The sequence below is a fragment of the Gracilinanus agilis genome, chromosome 1 (assembly GCF_016433145.1).
Source record: "Gracilinanus agilis isolate LMUSP501 chromosome 1, AgileGrace, whole genome shotgun sequence".
In the NCBI taxonomy this organism is placed as follows: domain Eukaryota; kingdom Metazoa; phylum Chordata; class Mammalia; order Didelphimorphia; family Didelphidae; genus Gracilinanus; species Gracilinanus agilis.
This window is the reverse complement of record NC_058130.1, coordinates 253,208,251-253,221,783: the sequence shown is the minus strand read 5'-3', so window position 1 is coordinate 253,221,783 and position 13,533 is coordinate 253,208,251. Positions and strand designations below refer to the sequence as shown.

General features: G+C 39.0%; 1 protein-coding gene across 1 annotated transcript in view; it reads left to right on the top strand.

Annotated features, from left to right (window-relative positions):
* The window catches only part of ZCCHC7 (zinc finger CCHC-type containing 7), a 309,742-nt gene extending 298,236 nt beyond the window's left edge, over nucleotides 1-11,506 (top strand). Inside the window, exons 8-9 of the mRNA XM_044660977.1 lie at nucleotides 5,338-5,455; nucleotides 9,803-11,506. Of these exons, the coding sequence (XP_044516912.1) occupies nucleotides 5,338-5,455; nucleotides 9,803-10,239 (555 nt within the window). The 3' untranslated portion in view covers nucleotides 10,240-11,506. The remainder of the gene's footprint in view (nucleotides 1-5,337; nucleotides 5,456-9,802) is intronic.
* The last annotated feature ends 2,027 nt before the right edge of the window (nucleotides 11,507-13,533 follow it).

The following is a 13,533-nucleotide window of genomic DNA, read 5'->3' as shown; positions in this document are numbered from 1 at the left end:
TGCCATAGATAATTTAACCTCCCAATGCCCCAGGCAGTTCTTTTAAGATTGTAAATTGCCAAGAAGGTGCCAGTTTGCATTAGTAGAGGAAGTTCCTCTCCAGGAGTTCCCTATGCAAATGAAATCCCTGATCCAGTTTAAAAAAATGTTCTACATAATTGTTATGGTGCATTTATGTTCAAAATAGTAATAAATGTCAGGTAGTTCTCACAAATGAGTACATAGTATTAATTTTATGCAGCCAAATCAAGTTTTTAATTTTTATCTTCTTATTCTCTAGATAAAGTTTCATTGTTCATCTAATTAAAGTTTTCCTTGTTACCTTGAACAGCTTAACCCTTATGTTATGCACTCATAGAAAGACACTGGATATGACTCCTAAAAGCCAAAGTTATTGGTCTATCTGGCTATCTGGTCAGAAGTCTTTAATCAGAACTAGAAACTTTACTACTCTGCTGTCTAGAGTTTTCATTTCTGAGATTGCATCTAACTCATTTGAAATGTAGTAAAATTCATCATGGTATTTTAAGTACCCTAGAAATTTCCCCAGGAAGATCCTGAACTTCCCTAAATAGAGTCAACACCTATAGGTGGTGTTTGTTTAATTGCCTGTTCTAATTTGTTACAGCAATTTTTCATACAGTGTCCATGGTAGCAAACTTTCAGGATTGATATTCACATAAAGAATGCTGTTTAAAAATTATAGTTGCATAGCCTCTGAGTAGTAATCTCTTTAAAGCAGGGCTTCAAAAGAATGAAGTATTCCCATTTTATTTTCTCAGTTAAAAAGAAAAATAAACTGTTATGTTTGGTCATATGTGCTGTTATCTGTTAATGAAGATAAAAATCTGTTATGAGTCTTTGAAATTTATCCCTGGAAATCTAGGATTAGGTAATTTTAAATTTATAATATGAAGTTGACATACTCATACCAGAGACAGCAAACTCTCAATTATCCAAATTTACAATGGAAGAAAAGCAATGATGTAGATAATCCAAAATAGTAGATAATATGAAAATAATTTATATGAGCAAGTATAGATTTTCCATACTGATGGAAAAGACTAGTGATGTGGATAATCAAAAAATAATTTACATTTGACTCTGTAAGATACTTTTGTATAATATAACTCCAAATGACTGGATTAATCTGAACCAAGTGTGATCCAGATATAGCAAAAACCAGTCTAGTGAAATGTCTTGAAATGTTCCTTTCCTCCAATTTATTCATGCATTTCAATTCAGAAAATTTTTATTGGGTTCCGACTATGTGCAAGGCACTGTGCTAAGTAAAAAGAACTAAAGAATTATTGCTCAAGCAACCTCCACAAGAAGCAGTATGGAGAAAATAAGTCCCTGATTCCTATAGTGCTCTGAAATTAATGTTATGTATATGGAAGTCGTTAGTAATAAACTTCTGAATTGCAAGCCATAGCTTCTGTTAATTCCATCCTGATATAATAGAAAGAACACTTGAGTTATATCAGAAGATCTGAGTTTAAGTTGTGACTCAACTGTGAGCATGACCATGAGTGAGTCACTTAGACTCCTATTTTTCATTTTTCTCAACTCTAAGATAGATTGCCTACTAACATAGTGTACTTGCCCTGCCTTACCTCATAGGTTTATGAGGAAAGCATCTGGTAGAGTTTAAATTGTCATATAAATAATAACCATTATGTGTCAGACATTGTGCTACAAAAGGCCTTATGGAGAGAAGTCTTTATTTGATCTACCTAGTTTTGAAACTTTAACAATGGAAATGATTCGGCTCCTTCCATGTGGTTTGATCAATAAACAGTGGTAGAAAGGTACTACTGGTGTAATAACTCAGTTATTCTCTGGTCCTTAATTTCCATAGAGTTTATTAATATTTACTTGAATAGGAGAAGGCATACACATAGAAAGAAGACTAATTTTATCCTACCATGTGGCCAATCTCCCCAAGGACCTCTTAGCCACCTTACTTTAGCTGAACACCTGAGAGAATCCAGAGCCTACTTCCTGGAACCCCTTCCTTTTATTCCTTCCCTTTTACCCCTAGATCTATTTCCCAATCATTCCAGCTCAGGTGCCTAGGTCACTGCCCTCAGTGGCGTGATGTAGGTAGGACCCTGATATGTGATCTCAGGAGAAGGGTCCCCTCACACAATCCCCCCTTTGATTTTTTGGGAGACCAGCTTATTAAATATCCTCATTTGGGTTTTTTAGGAGATTAACATGTCAGGTCTCCCCAGTGAATCATTCCACATATATAGCTTATACCTCTAAAGCTTCTCTTACCAGAGGTATATAAAATACTGCACTTTACAAAGAGGGAATTACCACAATTGGGGATAAGAAGGGAAGAAAGATAAAGGAAAAAGAAAACAAAAAATTATTAATAGATGCATTGACAAAAAGCCAATTGGAGGCATTCCCCTTTGGCATAAGAGTTTACTCTGTTCAGTTCATCAAAGTTCACTCAGGATCTTTTGATATAGTGTGTAGTTTCTGCAGGAATCCTTATGACATCTCCAGAAGATCCACTTCCTTGATTCAGGGTGTTGGCAATTTTATTTTCCTAAAATTGCTTTGGAAGATTTTAAACCTTGGATTGTAGGATAAACTATACACTGGAAAGCATAGGAATAAATTAATCTTTCCTTAATGTGGTAAGTAGTATCTGTCTAAAACCAAAAGCCAGCATCATATCTAATAGAGGTAAACTAGAGGTCTTTCTGGTAAGCCATAAGTAAAACAAAGATGTCTTTTATCACCAATATTATTAACAGTGTTAGAAATCCTAGCCATATAACAAGAGAGAAAAATAGAAGGAATGAGTATAGTTAAAAGAAAGTGGGGGGAGCATTTATCACCTTTGGAGATTAAGTTGGCCTACACAAAGAATCTTAGAGATTCAACTAAAATTAATTGAAACATCATAACTTTAGCACTTCTACATATTACCAACAAAGCCTAGTATGCGTGATAGAAAGATAAAGATAGAAATGCCATATAGATCATTATAGTATGTAAATACCATGGAATATTATTGTGCCCTATGAAATGTAGAAAGGGACTGATTCATCAAACTGGGGAAGACTTTATGAACTCTGATGCAGAATAAAGTGAGTAGAATCAGGATAAAACATTTAAATTTTTTTAGTAACTTGGATAAAGATATAGGTGATATTCCTGTCAACTGTGCAGATAGCAAAACTAGGAGGAAAGAACAGCTAGCACACACTGGATAGCAGGGTCAGTGGGCAAAAGAATCTTGGCAGACCAAGAGCATTGGGCTGAATCTAAGCAAATGAAATTCAGTAGCCAGACCTGAACAGCACAGCTATGGATCAGAGGGGTGGCTTTTAGGGCTCTCACAGTTTTCCAAAGAAGTTCACAGGATGCCAAAATCCTAGGTGGTCCAAGATACCAAGAAGAGTGAGTGAACTTGAGGTGCTGTCCACCAGGTCTCAAACTCCTCCTCTGCTTGGTTCTACTCTTTAGGTCTTCTCCTCTTGCTGGAAATCCACCTCCACTCAGGATCCCAAGGAAATCAGGAAGCAGGGTCTGAGATCTCCCTGGGCTGGCAACAGTTTGCCCACCACTAATGGAGTCTCTCTCAGGGCACACACACTTCCTGCTCCTTCATTCCATCTTAGAATGCACCAGGCTTCCTGCTAGGTCAACCTTAATACCTAATCAATTAACTAATCTTCCTCACAACAGTTGGGATCACTGTACAGTCTTATACTTGAGTACAAAACATCAACTTCACAAGTACATGATGGAGGAGGGATGGTTAGATAGTTGTTCCGAAAAAGATCTGATAGTTTTAGTGGATAGCCATGAGTCAACAGTGTGCTGTGATAGGCAAACCAAGCTAATGTGTTCTTGCTCTGCAGGAACAGGGGCGTAACAGTCACATGTACTTTGCCCTAATTGAATCCGGAGTACTGTCTTCAGGTCTAGGCACCATGGTTTAAAAAGGACATTAATGAGCTAAAGAGCCTCCAGAGGAGAGCCAGCAGAATTAGGAAAGGCTCCAGAGTTCTAGTCATATGAGAATCTGGTGAAGGAAATGGAGATCTTTAGCCCAAAGAAGAATAGACTTGGTGTGTTGGGGTAGGTGGTAGTTGTCTTCTAGTAATCAAAGGATTGTCATGTAAAGGAGGCTTCCTTCAATAGAAGGAAGTTGAAAAGTGCCAATTTAGCTTGATATTGAGGAAGACTCCCTAATACTGATACCTGTCTACTACCCCGAAAGGTTCTGAGCTTTCCAATCTTAGAGGTCTTCAGACAGAGACTAGCATGACCTCTTGTCGGGGATGTTATAGTGAGAATTCCTTTAGTTTGTGGTTTGACTTAGATCATTGTTGAGATTCTTCCAAGCTTTCAATTGACAGCCACTCATTGATAACATCATAGGTTTCTTTTCAGGTTGTAGCTAGCCTCTAAGGTCTCTTGCAACTCTGATTCTTTTTGTTTCTATAACTAAGAGACTTAGAAGGGAGATAGAATGTTGGCAGAAATTTTAAAAAGATGTCTAAAACCAAATAGTCTTGGAGATCTCATAAAATTAGATTAAATCAGTAGCTTTATCATATTCCATAAATTATGATACTACAGGGAACTTGACTATACACTTGCAAGGGCTAATTCATAGGCCAGAAGGCAATAGTATTTGCCATAACTAGAGTGAGTTGTATAATAATCCACTTAAGTGAATGTTATAATAAGTGCATAGCTCAAGGTTCCCTACTGGGAAATATACAAACTCAAAACAGTTCCTGCCTTCAAAAAGCATAATAATAATAATAATAATAATAATAATCAGCATTTATATTAAAATGTAAGGCTTACAAATCACTTTACATATATTATCTCATTTGATTACAACAACCCTTTAAGACGTATTTTAAAAATATTATTATCCCCATCTTACAGATAAAGAATCTGAGGCCCAAAGGGGTGACTTGCCTAAACTCACCTAGCCAATTAATGGAGACTCCAGAATTGAATCCACTTCTAACTCCGCATCTAGTGAGCTATCACTATTCTAGCCTGCCCTCCAAGTAACAACACACACATATTGGACATCAACCTTGGCCCATATCCATTTGGCACACCAAAACGATTTGGCTATGAGGCAGCCTCCCCTCTTAGGTGCTTTCATACATGTACCCTCAGGTGGACTTTAAAGCACACACATATACTTTACAGGGAGCTCCCAAGTAGGTGGCAGACTGGTCACAAAACTGGTGGGTGCTTAGCTATCTTTAGTCTATAATTAGCTAGTAAAAATAAAAATTTCTAAAACGATTCTTAAGTTGTCATTCTAAATATAATTTTCAGGAGTGCACAGAGAGACGAATGTTAAGTGGAACATTTCCAACAGTACCATTCATCTATTACTATGATAAGGAGCATGATATCCGAGACCAAGAACAAAGAATACAATGGAAAGTTGAAGGTATGTTAAGGGGTATCTTAGTGAATTGTTTTTGCAATGATGCCTGTGATCTCTTTGCATACACCACTATACTTTTCTGTGCCCATGGCATCAGTTTAGTAAAAGTGGGCCCCTTTAGGATTAGAGAAGTCATGGGAGCTACCTCGATGTCCACTTGATTGTACTATACTGATTTCCCCATAATATTCAATTGAGTAAATTTCTAAAAATGTTTGCTACAGTCTTTGGATACCCAGATTTTAAAATATTATTTTTATTTTAATTTGTTTTCTTTATAAGTACTTTTTCAAGATCTGTATTTTACTATGATTTATCTCATAGGAATAAACAGATTATCTTGCTCTGGTCTGGTCCAGGATTGTCTTCAGGGCAGTAGTAAAAACTAGCATTGATTAAATGCCTGCTGTATGCCCGTGATCTCACTTGATCATTTGATCCTCAAAACAAGCTACTGCCTATATGACCAATGAGAAAACTCTGGCCCAAAAATGAAAATATACTTCCCTGTGGGGACTGAGCTAATAATAAGTATTAGCATTAGAGCCCAGACCCCATGTCTTTGTATGCTTTCTGGGATGCTGCCTCCTGCCTCTCCAGGTAAATTGGCCAACCCTCACCATCTCAGAAAGCTGAAAGAGATTGCAGGGTTCTCTCATATGGCTTTATTGGTCACTCTTGCTAACAGGAAGGGGTTGTTTTGTTTTGTTTTGTTTTGTTTTGTTTTTTTAACTTAAATCCTTTTTAGTTTAAACTCATCTTCCCCAGTTCTGCTCCCTGTGGCAGTGCAGAACACCTGTATTTCAAAAGAGTTACAAAGTCACCTTTCATTTTCACTTGTTTTTTAATTACGTTTCCTAGATACCCTTGTTTTAAAACACTGCCATGTCTAGATTTATACAAATAACAGCTGAGCCTCCCTTTGTACCAGAGAAGAACAATTAGGCAAAAACAGCTGAACCAGTGACAAGGCCTGACTGGTTACCACATTCTGTAACTATAGGCCCCTAATTCCCTAAAGAAAGAAGGTGCTTCTGTATCTCTTCCTTATTCATCCTTCATTCTTGCAGTACCAAATAAAATCCACCTTGTATAAACTTTCTGTGCATTATTTCCTAACCTTTTGGAAAGCTTTTGTGCCCTCTTCTGGACTTCTTCCAAGTTCTCCATACCCATTTTGCAATGAGAAAAACAGTACTTAGTAAGTAGAGAGAAAGAATTATTTCTCCACTATTAAATGGTATTGTTTTATATTAACTCCATGGCATGGATAAATAAATCCCTTGTGATCTGCAGAGCTTTTTGTTTTGTGCATCTTTTAATAATCTTAATAATGAGCCTGGTCTTTGGAATTATTTTGCTCAATTTTCCATGCTTTATTTTTGGTTCTCAAGTACTTTTCTCTTTACTGAGTAGATTTTGTCTGGTTTTCGATTGACCATTTCTGTAACACATCATCATTTTCCTAGTCTCCACTTGTCTCCCTAACACCAGATGGCATTCCACCAGGTCCTGACAAATATGTTAAATAACAACAACTTCCTTCAGAACAAATCCCTGTGAGGAGTTACCATCTAGTGAGCCTCTGACCACTGCATTAGAGGAGAACACCCAGGCACCCCAGTCCTGACATCTCAGAACTGTCCTGAGCACAAAATGTTCTGTTGGAGTTATGTCAGGAGCCTTCCTGAAGGCCGGATTACAGCTTTGCCATAAGGCTTATTTCACTGTCACTTAAATTGATCTGACAACTTTATTTCACAAAGCTAATAATAATGATGATGAACATTTCTGTAGCATTTTTGTCCAGGCTCTTTTCTAAATGCTTTACAGTTAAGGAGCCTCTTAACCTTGGAATATAGGAGCTATTAATATCCCCATTTTACAAGTGAGGAAACTGAGGCTGAGAGAGGTTAAGTGATTTGCTCCTCATCACACAGCTCCTAATTGTCTGAGACCAGATTTCAACTCAGGTCTGCCTGAGACCATGCTCAGGGTCGGATGCAAATTAAAATGATCACTATTCAGTCATGTGCCTAAATTTATTTAAGCTAGTTAACTAATTAAATTGAGTATAATCCTCTAAATGTCAAATATAAGTATCTTTTTCACCTTTAGCAATAAGGAATATAGCAATAACTCAATTTAAATTAATCTTTTTTTTCCAAGCATGTGCCTCTTCTTATATCAGTGATTCCCAGAGTAGGCGCCACCGCCCCCGGTGGGTGCTGCAGCAATCCCGAGGGGCGGTGATGGCCACAGGTGCATTTATCTTTCCTATTAATTGCTATTAAAAAATGTTTAATTAATTTCCAGGGGGCTAAGTAATATTTTTTCTGGAAAGGGGGCAGTAGGCCAAAAAAGTTTGGGAACCACTGTCTTACATGAAGCCTTTCCTGATCCCCAGTTGCTAATCCCCACCCCACATTACTTTATAGTGACATTGTTTATCTGAATTTGTGTTGTTTTCCTCAATAGAATATAAGCTTTTTAAAAAATTTATTTATTTTAAAACTATTTCTCCATGTTTATATGATTCGTTTTCTTTCCCTCCCCTCTTTCCTCCCTCCTCCTGGAGCCAACAAGCAGTTCCACTGGGTTATACAAACATTATCACTTGATACCTATTTCCATATTAATTCATTTTTGCTATAGAGCGATCTTTTAAAACCAAAACCCCAATTCATATACTCATATATACAAGTGATAAGTCATTTGTTTTTCTTCTGTTTCTACTCCTGCAGTTCTTTCTCTGTGTGGATAGCATTCTTTCTCATGTCCTTTAGGAGTGTCCTGGTAAAGTCCATTACATTGAATTGTTCCACAGTGTTCCACTTTCTGTGTAGAGTATCTCCTGGTTCTGCTCATTTCATTCTGCTTCAGTTCATGGAGGTTCTTCTAGTTCATATAGAAATCCTCCAGTTCATCATTCCTTACAGCACAGTAGTAGAATGTAAGCTTCTCCAGGGCAGGGATTCTTTCTCACAAGTCTTTCTCATATCTTTCTCATAAGATAAAGATTCGTCTTTATCTGTATATACCTGGATCCTGCATATAGTAGGTACTTGAAGAATGCTTGTTACTGATTGATGAGAATGTGTCTATTCACCTTACTGAAGATCCTTTAGAATAATGTTCCAATATTCAAAAGGCAAGGAAGTTGGATTTCATTAAGTATAGCTTATTCCCCTCAGGAGAATTGTCAATAGGTTCACACATTAATAGTTTGTTTTTACTTACAAAGCGAAGCAAAATTATCTCTATTGGATGGCACAGGTTCATCAAGAATAAGTCTTTAAAAACTGACATAAACTTTGCCAAACTAGCTTCATCTTGTTTTTGTACAAGGTTACTAGTCTAATGAATGGGAAAACTCTCTAGGATAATTTATCTGCATTTTCAGTCTCCCTGATATCCATGTGGGGGAAATGGAGAAATGGGACTAGATCAGCTGCCGCAGGTGAAGGTGTACTTAGCTGATCCATAGAATGTTGTGGAATTCATGTCTTCCCAGAGGAGGTTTTGGTGTGGCTTATTGCAGAGACCTGTGCTAGGCCCCATTCTAGTCAAGACTTTTTTCCATTGGCTTCTCAGTTTGCCACATGACATGAAACCAGAAAGGATCATGAATACACTGACTAATAGGATTAGATTCAAAAAATATTTTGAAAGCTTAGAACAATGAGCCATGGGTGCATTATATCATTCATAAGCTTATCAGATTTAAAGTTAACAAAAAGATCCATGTAAGTGTTCTAGTTCAAATCCTTCATTCCATCAAACCAAGTAGTGCCCAAAATATGGCAGGGAATCCTCCTAACCTCTTCTGAGCCAGTGAGACCTGGGCTTCACATTTTAAGAGGGTTAGACTGAAGAACAGAACAACAGAAGATGTGTAAGTTAGCAAGGAAACTCCATGGGATAAGATTGGATTCATTGAAGAAAGGAGGACTATTTAGTCTGTAGAAGAAAAAACTATTGTCATAATAAATCTGTTAAAGTATTTGAAAAGTTCTCCATGAAAAGGACAGCAGAGGAAAGAGCCATAAAATCAGGATAGAACCAGGATAAGTTACAAAGGGAACAGATTTCAGCTAAGTATGAGGAAAAATTTCCTAGCCCGTCTAAAACTAGATCCATAGTTTGTGTGATTTTTTTTTAATAGGATAGATGCATTCATCAGGTCAAGATTCAATTAGATGGCTTAGAATTCATGATTCTGATGGACAGAAGTTTCTGCCATCCCTTCATATATTTCATAGCACTTCAAATTATAAGTTATTTATAGGCCTGCGTAGTAGAGTGGGTTTCTCCAAATTCTGAATATGTAAAAACACTTTTGTTTTCCAGAACTTCAAAAAAATGGAGATTTTCCAAGACCAATCAAGAGACCCCATATGGAACCAACAAACAGGAGTCCCTACCATGGAATAAAGAAGAGACATACAGTAGAGGAAGACCACAGATGGCATCAAGAAAAGAAACATCTCAGAAGAACCAAAATGAGCAATTGGAGCAGTAGGAGCCAAGAAAAAAAATATAGGAGGGATGTCCAGAGGTGGTATGATGGGGATGAGGACTTTATCAGAGGACCCAGAAATCACTCTTCATCTCATAGGTCTTCCCATTTAGCACACCATCACCAGAAGATGAGTGGAAGGGAGCTCTCCAAAAGGGGCAAATGGGAGAAGCATAAGAAAGGAGAGGGTAAAAGAGTAGATGAGGAGGAGAGTTTATTCCTTATTAAGCAGAGAAAGAAGAAATCAAAGCTGAAGCACAACTGCTGACGCAGCAGTGGGTGATCATTGGTGTCCTTGTCTGCCTGTGCCCTGGCATTGTATTTTCTTACCTCATTAAAGAAGTAAGATTTTTTTATATTCCAGCTCTAAGGAGGCTAAGCTCCCTGAGCAAAGATTACTAAGCTCTTGGATTCTATTTTTAAGCAGATGATTTGCTGTTCTCCGTGACCAACAAGTTGTTTATTGTATAAGAAGGTTAAAAGGTCATCTAGCTTTCCATTTTCAGGGCTGTGCCTATTTGGTAAATTGTACTTTTGACTTAGAAGCCTGGGAATGAGAGAGCTTAATTTTGTGGTGGTGTCCTTTTTTTTTAAGAAGCCCTTTTAAATATACTTTACCAAGAAAAAGAGTTTATTAACTGTCATACATCTGCAATCTACAATTTTTTAAAAAATAGTCTTGAAATAAAAAAAGAAGTGAGCATTAGAAAATTTACTTGGTCATTTTCAAGATTCTTTTTTAAATATTGGGAAAGTTTAAAAGGTTTTCTGTTCTGGGTCCAATTTCTCCTGCTTCTAAAGCATGTTCTGAAGTCACCTTTTGTACGGAACATGACTGTTTGACTTTGAAAATAAGTGCTATGTCCCAAGTCCAGTAGGATTATGAAATTATTGAAGTACTGAGGAGATGGTGAGCCGGAGCCATGGGAAAACAGAAGAAATCATATCAGTATGACTAGCCAAAGGAACAAAAGTTCTGGCAAATGTATTCAAAGGAGAATAAATCAAGATCTCAATGTAATCACTAAAGAGTGTTTTTCCTCAGGGTGAAAATCACTTTAAAGAAGTCAAGTCACCCAATTGTGTAAAAACCTTTTTAAAAAAATAAAAGTCACAACATTTATCTTAGCGTGAACTAAAATTTTCTGGTTTTTAAAGAAACAATGATAAATTTTTTGTATTTTGTTAAGTTATATTCCAGATAAGTGAATTGGATGCTGAGATAAAATAACATAGTAGTACAGTAAGTAAATTTGCCCTTTACATAAAAGGAAAATAAGTGATTAGAGTAGATAGTGTGGGAGGACAAGATTAATGGAAACAAATATAAAGGCTTCCCTCATCCCCACCCCACCACCCTTCCATATCTATATGTTCCAAGACCTACCTTCAGCGGCTAAAACCCCAGATATAAGTGAATACCTGCTGACCCCATATATAACGTGATTTTCTTGTACATACATGCATAAAATAAAGTTTAATTGATAAACATACAGTCAGACATTACCAACATTAAATACAATAATAATAAAGTACCTTGCACATTATTATATAGTACTGTCCTCTCTCTCTCTCTGGGTGTTCAGGGAGGCTCAGCATCTCTGATGAGATGGCTTCCTGAGCCCTTTGGTGTCCACCTGGGGCTCCCAAAAGCCGCAGCCTGTGCTACAAACCAAGTTGGAGGTAACCAATGGACCACAAGACATGTAGGTGAGTTAGGGGATGGCAACCCCAAGCACTGGAGACTTCCCTCCGGCATGAAAGACTCAGAGGCCAAGCGCCTGGAGCTCAGTCAGACCCACAAGCCTCCACACCATCCCCAGTCATCTCTGGCCACTAGATTTTAATTACTTTGGAAGAGAAAATGGGAAGATGACTTTGTACACCTCTGCCTCACAGCCATTTTCTCGTGGGTGACCGTGTGGGTCACCAGATCAGTGGATCCAGGGCCCTGCTAGAATGGCTCTTTTTCTTGGCCACCCAAAGGCTCTCTAGCGCCAAAGTGGGGTGTGAATTAAGGTTGAAATGGTATGTTAATCAGGGACCATTAAGAACTTACCAGTGAGTGGGACAAAGGCACTCGCTAATAATTTCTGAAGTCTGAAAATGAAGTAAAAGACAGCTTTAATTTTATCTTCCCAAAAGAGGACACTCTCAGGTTTTGAACGTAGGGAGATGCGGCTGTCTACTTGTAAAACAGACTTTATAATACTCCTGACAAGATTCCCATTAAGCGCATGATTGATCCCCCAACAAAAGTTTCTTTCCTGCATCTCCCTGCTCGTTTCCTCTTATCAAACTCATAGGGGACCTCTTGTTCCTAGTTGTATCTTGTCCCTTTCTGGATTTGTTCCCGGAGGGAAACCTGCCTCAGGAGTAGATAAGCCACCCAAGGTTTTAAAATATAGAAATGGAGGGAGGGGTGGAGGCTGTGCCATTCCCAGGGGAAATACCAAATCTAAATGGGGTCCTGAAACTACTGGGGTGCAAGTCAGGGGGCTAATAATACCTTAGTGAGAAAGATACGCTGAGCCACTTACTAAGGCCGGGAGGCATTATGGGAATTCGTTCCTTGAAGCTCACCGTCAGACTTGAGAGTCTATACAGAGGGGGCAGCTGGGTAGCTCAGTGGAGTGAGAGTCAGGCCTAGAGACGGGAGGTCCTAGGTTCAAACCCGGCCTCAGCCACTTCCCAGCTGTGTGACCCTGGGCAAGTCACTTGACCCCCATTGCCCACCCTTACCAATCTTCCACCTATGAGACAATACACCGAAGTACAAGGGTTTAAAAAAAAAAAAAAAAGAAAGAGAGTCTATACAGAGCACCTGCGAAGCCGGTGGCACTTCCGGGAACCAGGTAAAGTCCGCAGCACAGGCGCCTTTTAAAACCCTCGCCTTCCGTCTTGGACTTGATAAGAAGTATTGGTTCCATGGCAGAAAAGTGATAAGGGCTAGGCAATGGGGGTTAAGGGACTAGCCCAGGCTCAAGCAGCTAGAAAGTGTCTGAGACCACCTGTGAACCCAGGACCTCCCTCGGTCTGGCTCTCGATCCACTGAGCCACCCCGCTGCCCATACCCCCACTTTGAACTGCTTCTTGAAGGAAGCCAAGAAGGAAATGCCAAGAGGCAGAGGGTAGGGAAGGGCCAGTGTGGCGTGCCACAGGCATTGGATGGAGGACGCTCAGGGCGAAGGTGCCAGAACAGGTTAGGGACTCAGGAACTGGCAGACAGCAGGGAGCTCTGGGCCAAAGTCTACGGAGGGGAACGACCCATTAGGAAGGCAAGAAGGAGCCCCTAGAATGGATGGATCGTGGGGGCCTAATGTAAGATCCATGGGCAGCGGAGATGAAAGGTGGCGAGAGCTGCGTGAGTACAGGGAAGGGTTATAGGGGATAGGGATGGGGAAACCTGATGAGATCTGGGGCTTAGACGTGGGGCTCAGACCGCTGGATGCTGGGAACGAGCCCTGAGCAATGAGATCCAGAAGAGCAACAGATTTCGGGGGAAAGACCCCGATTTCGGTTTTGTATTTGCAGAGGCTTAAGACCCGGTTTGAAATGTCTA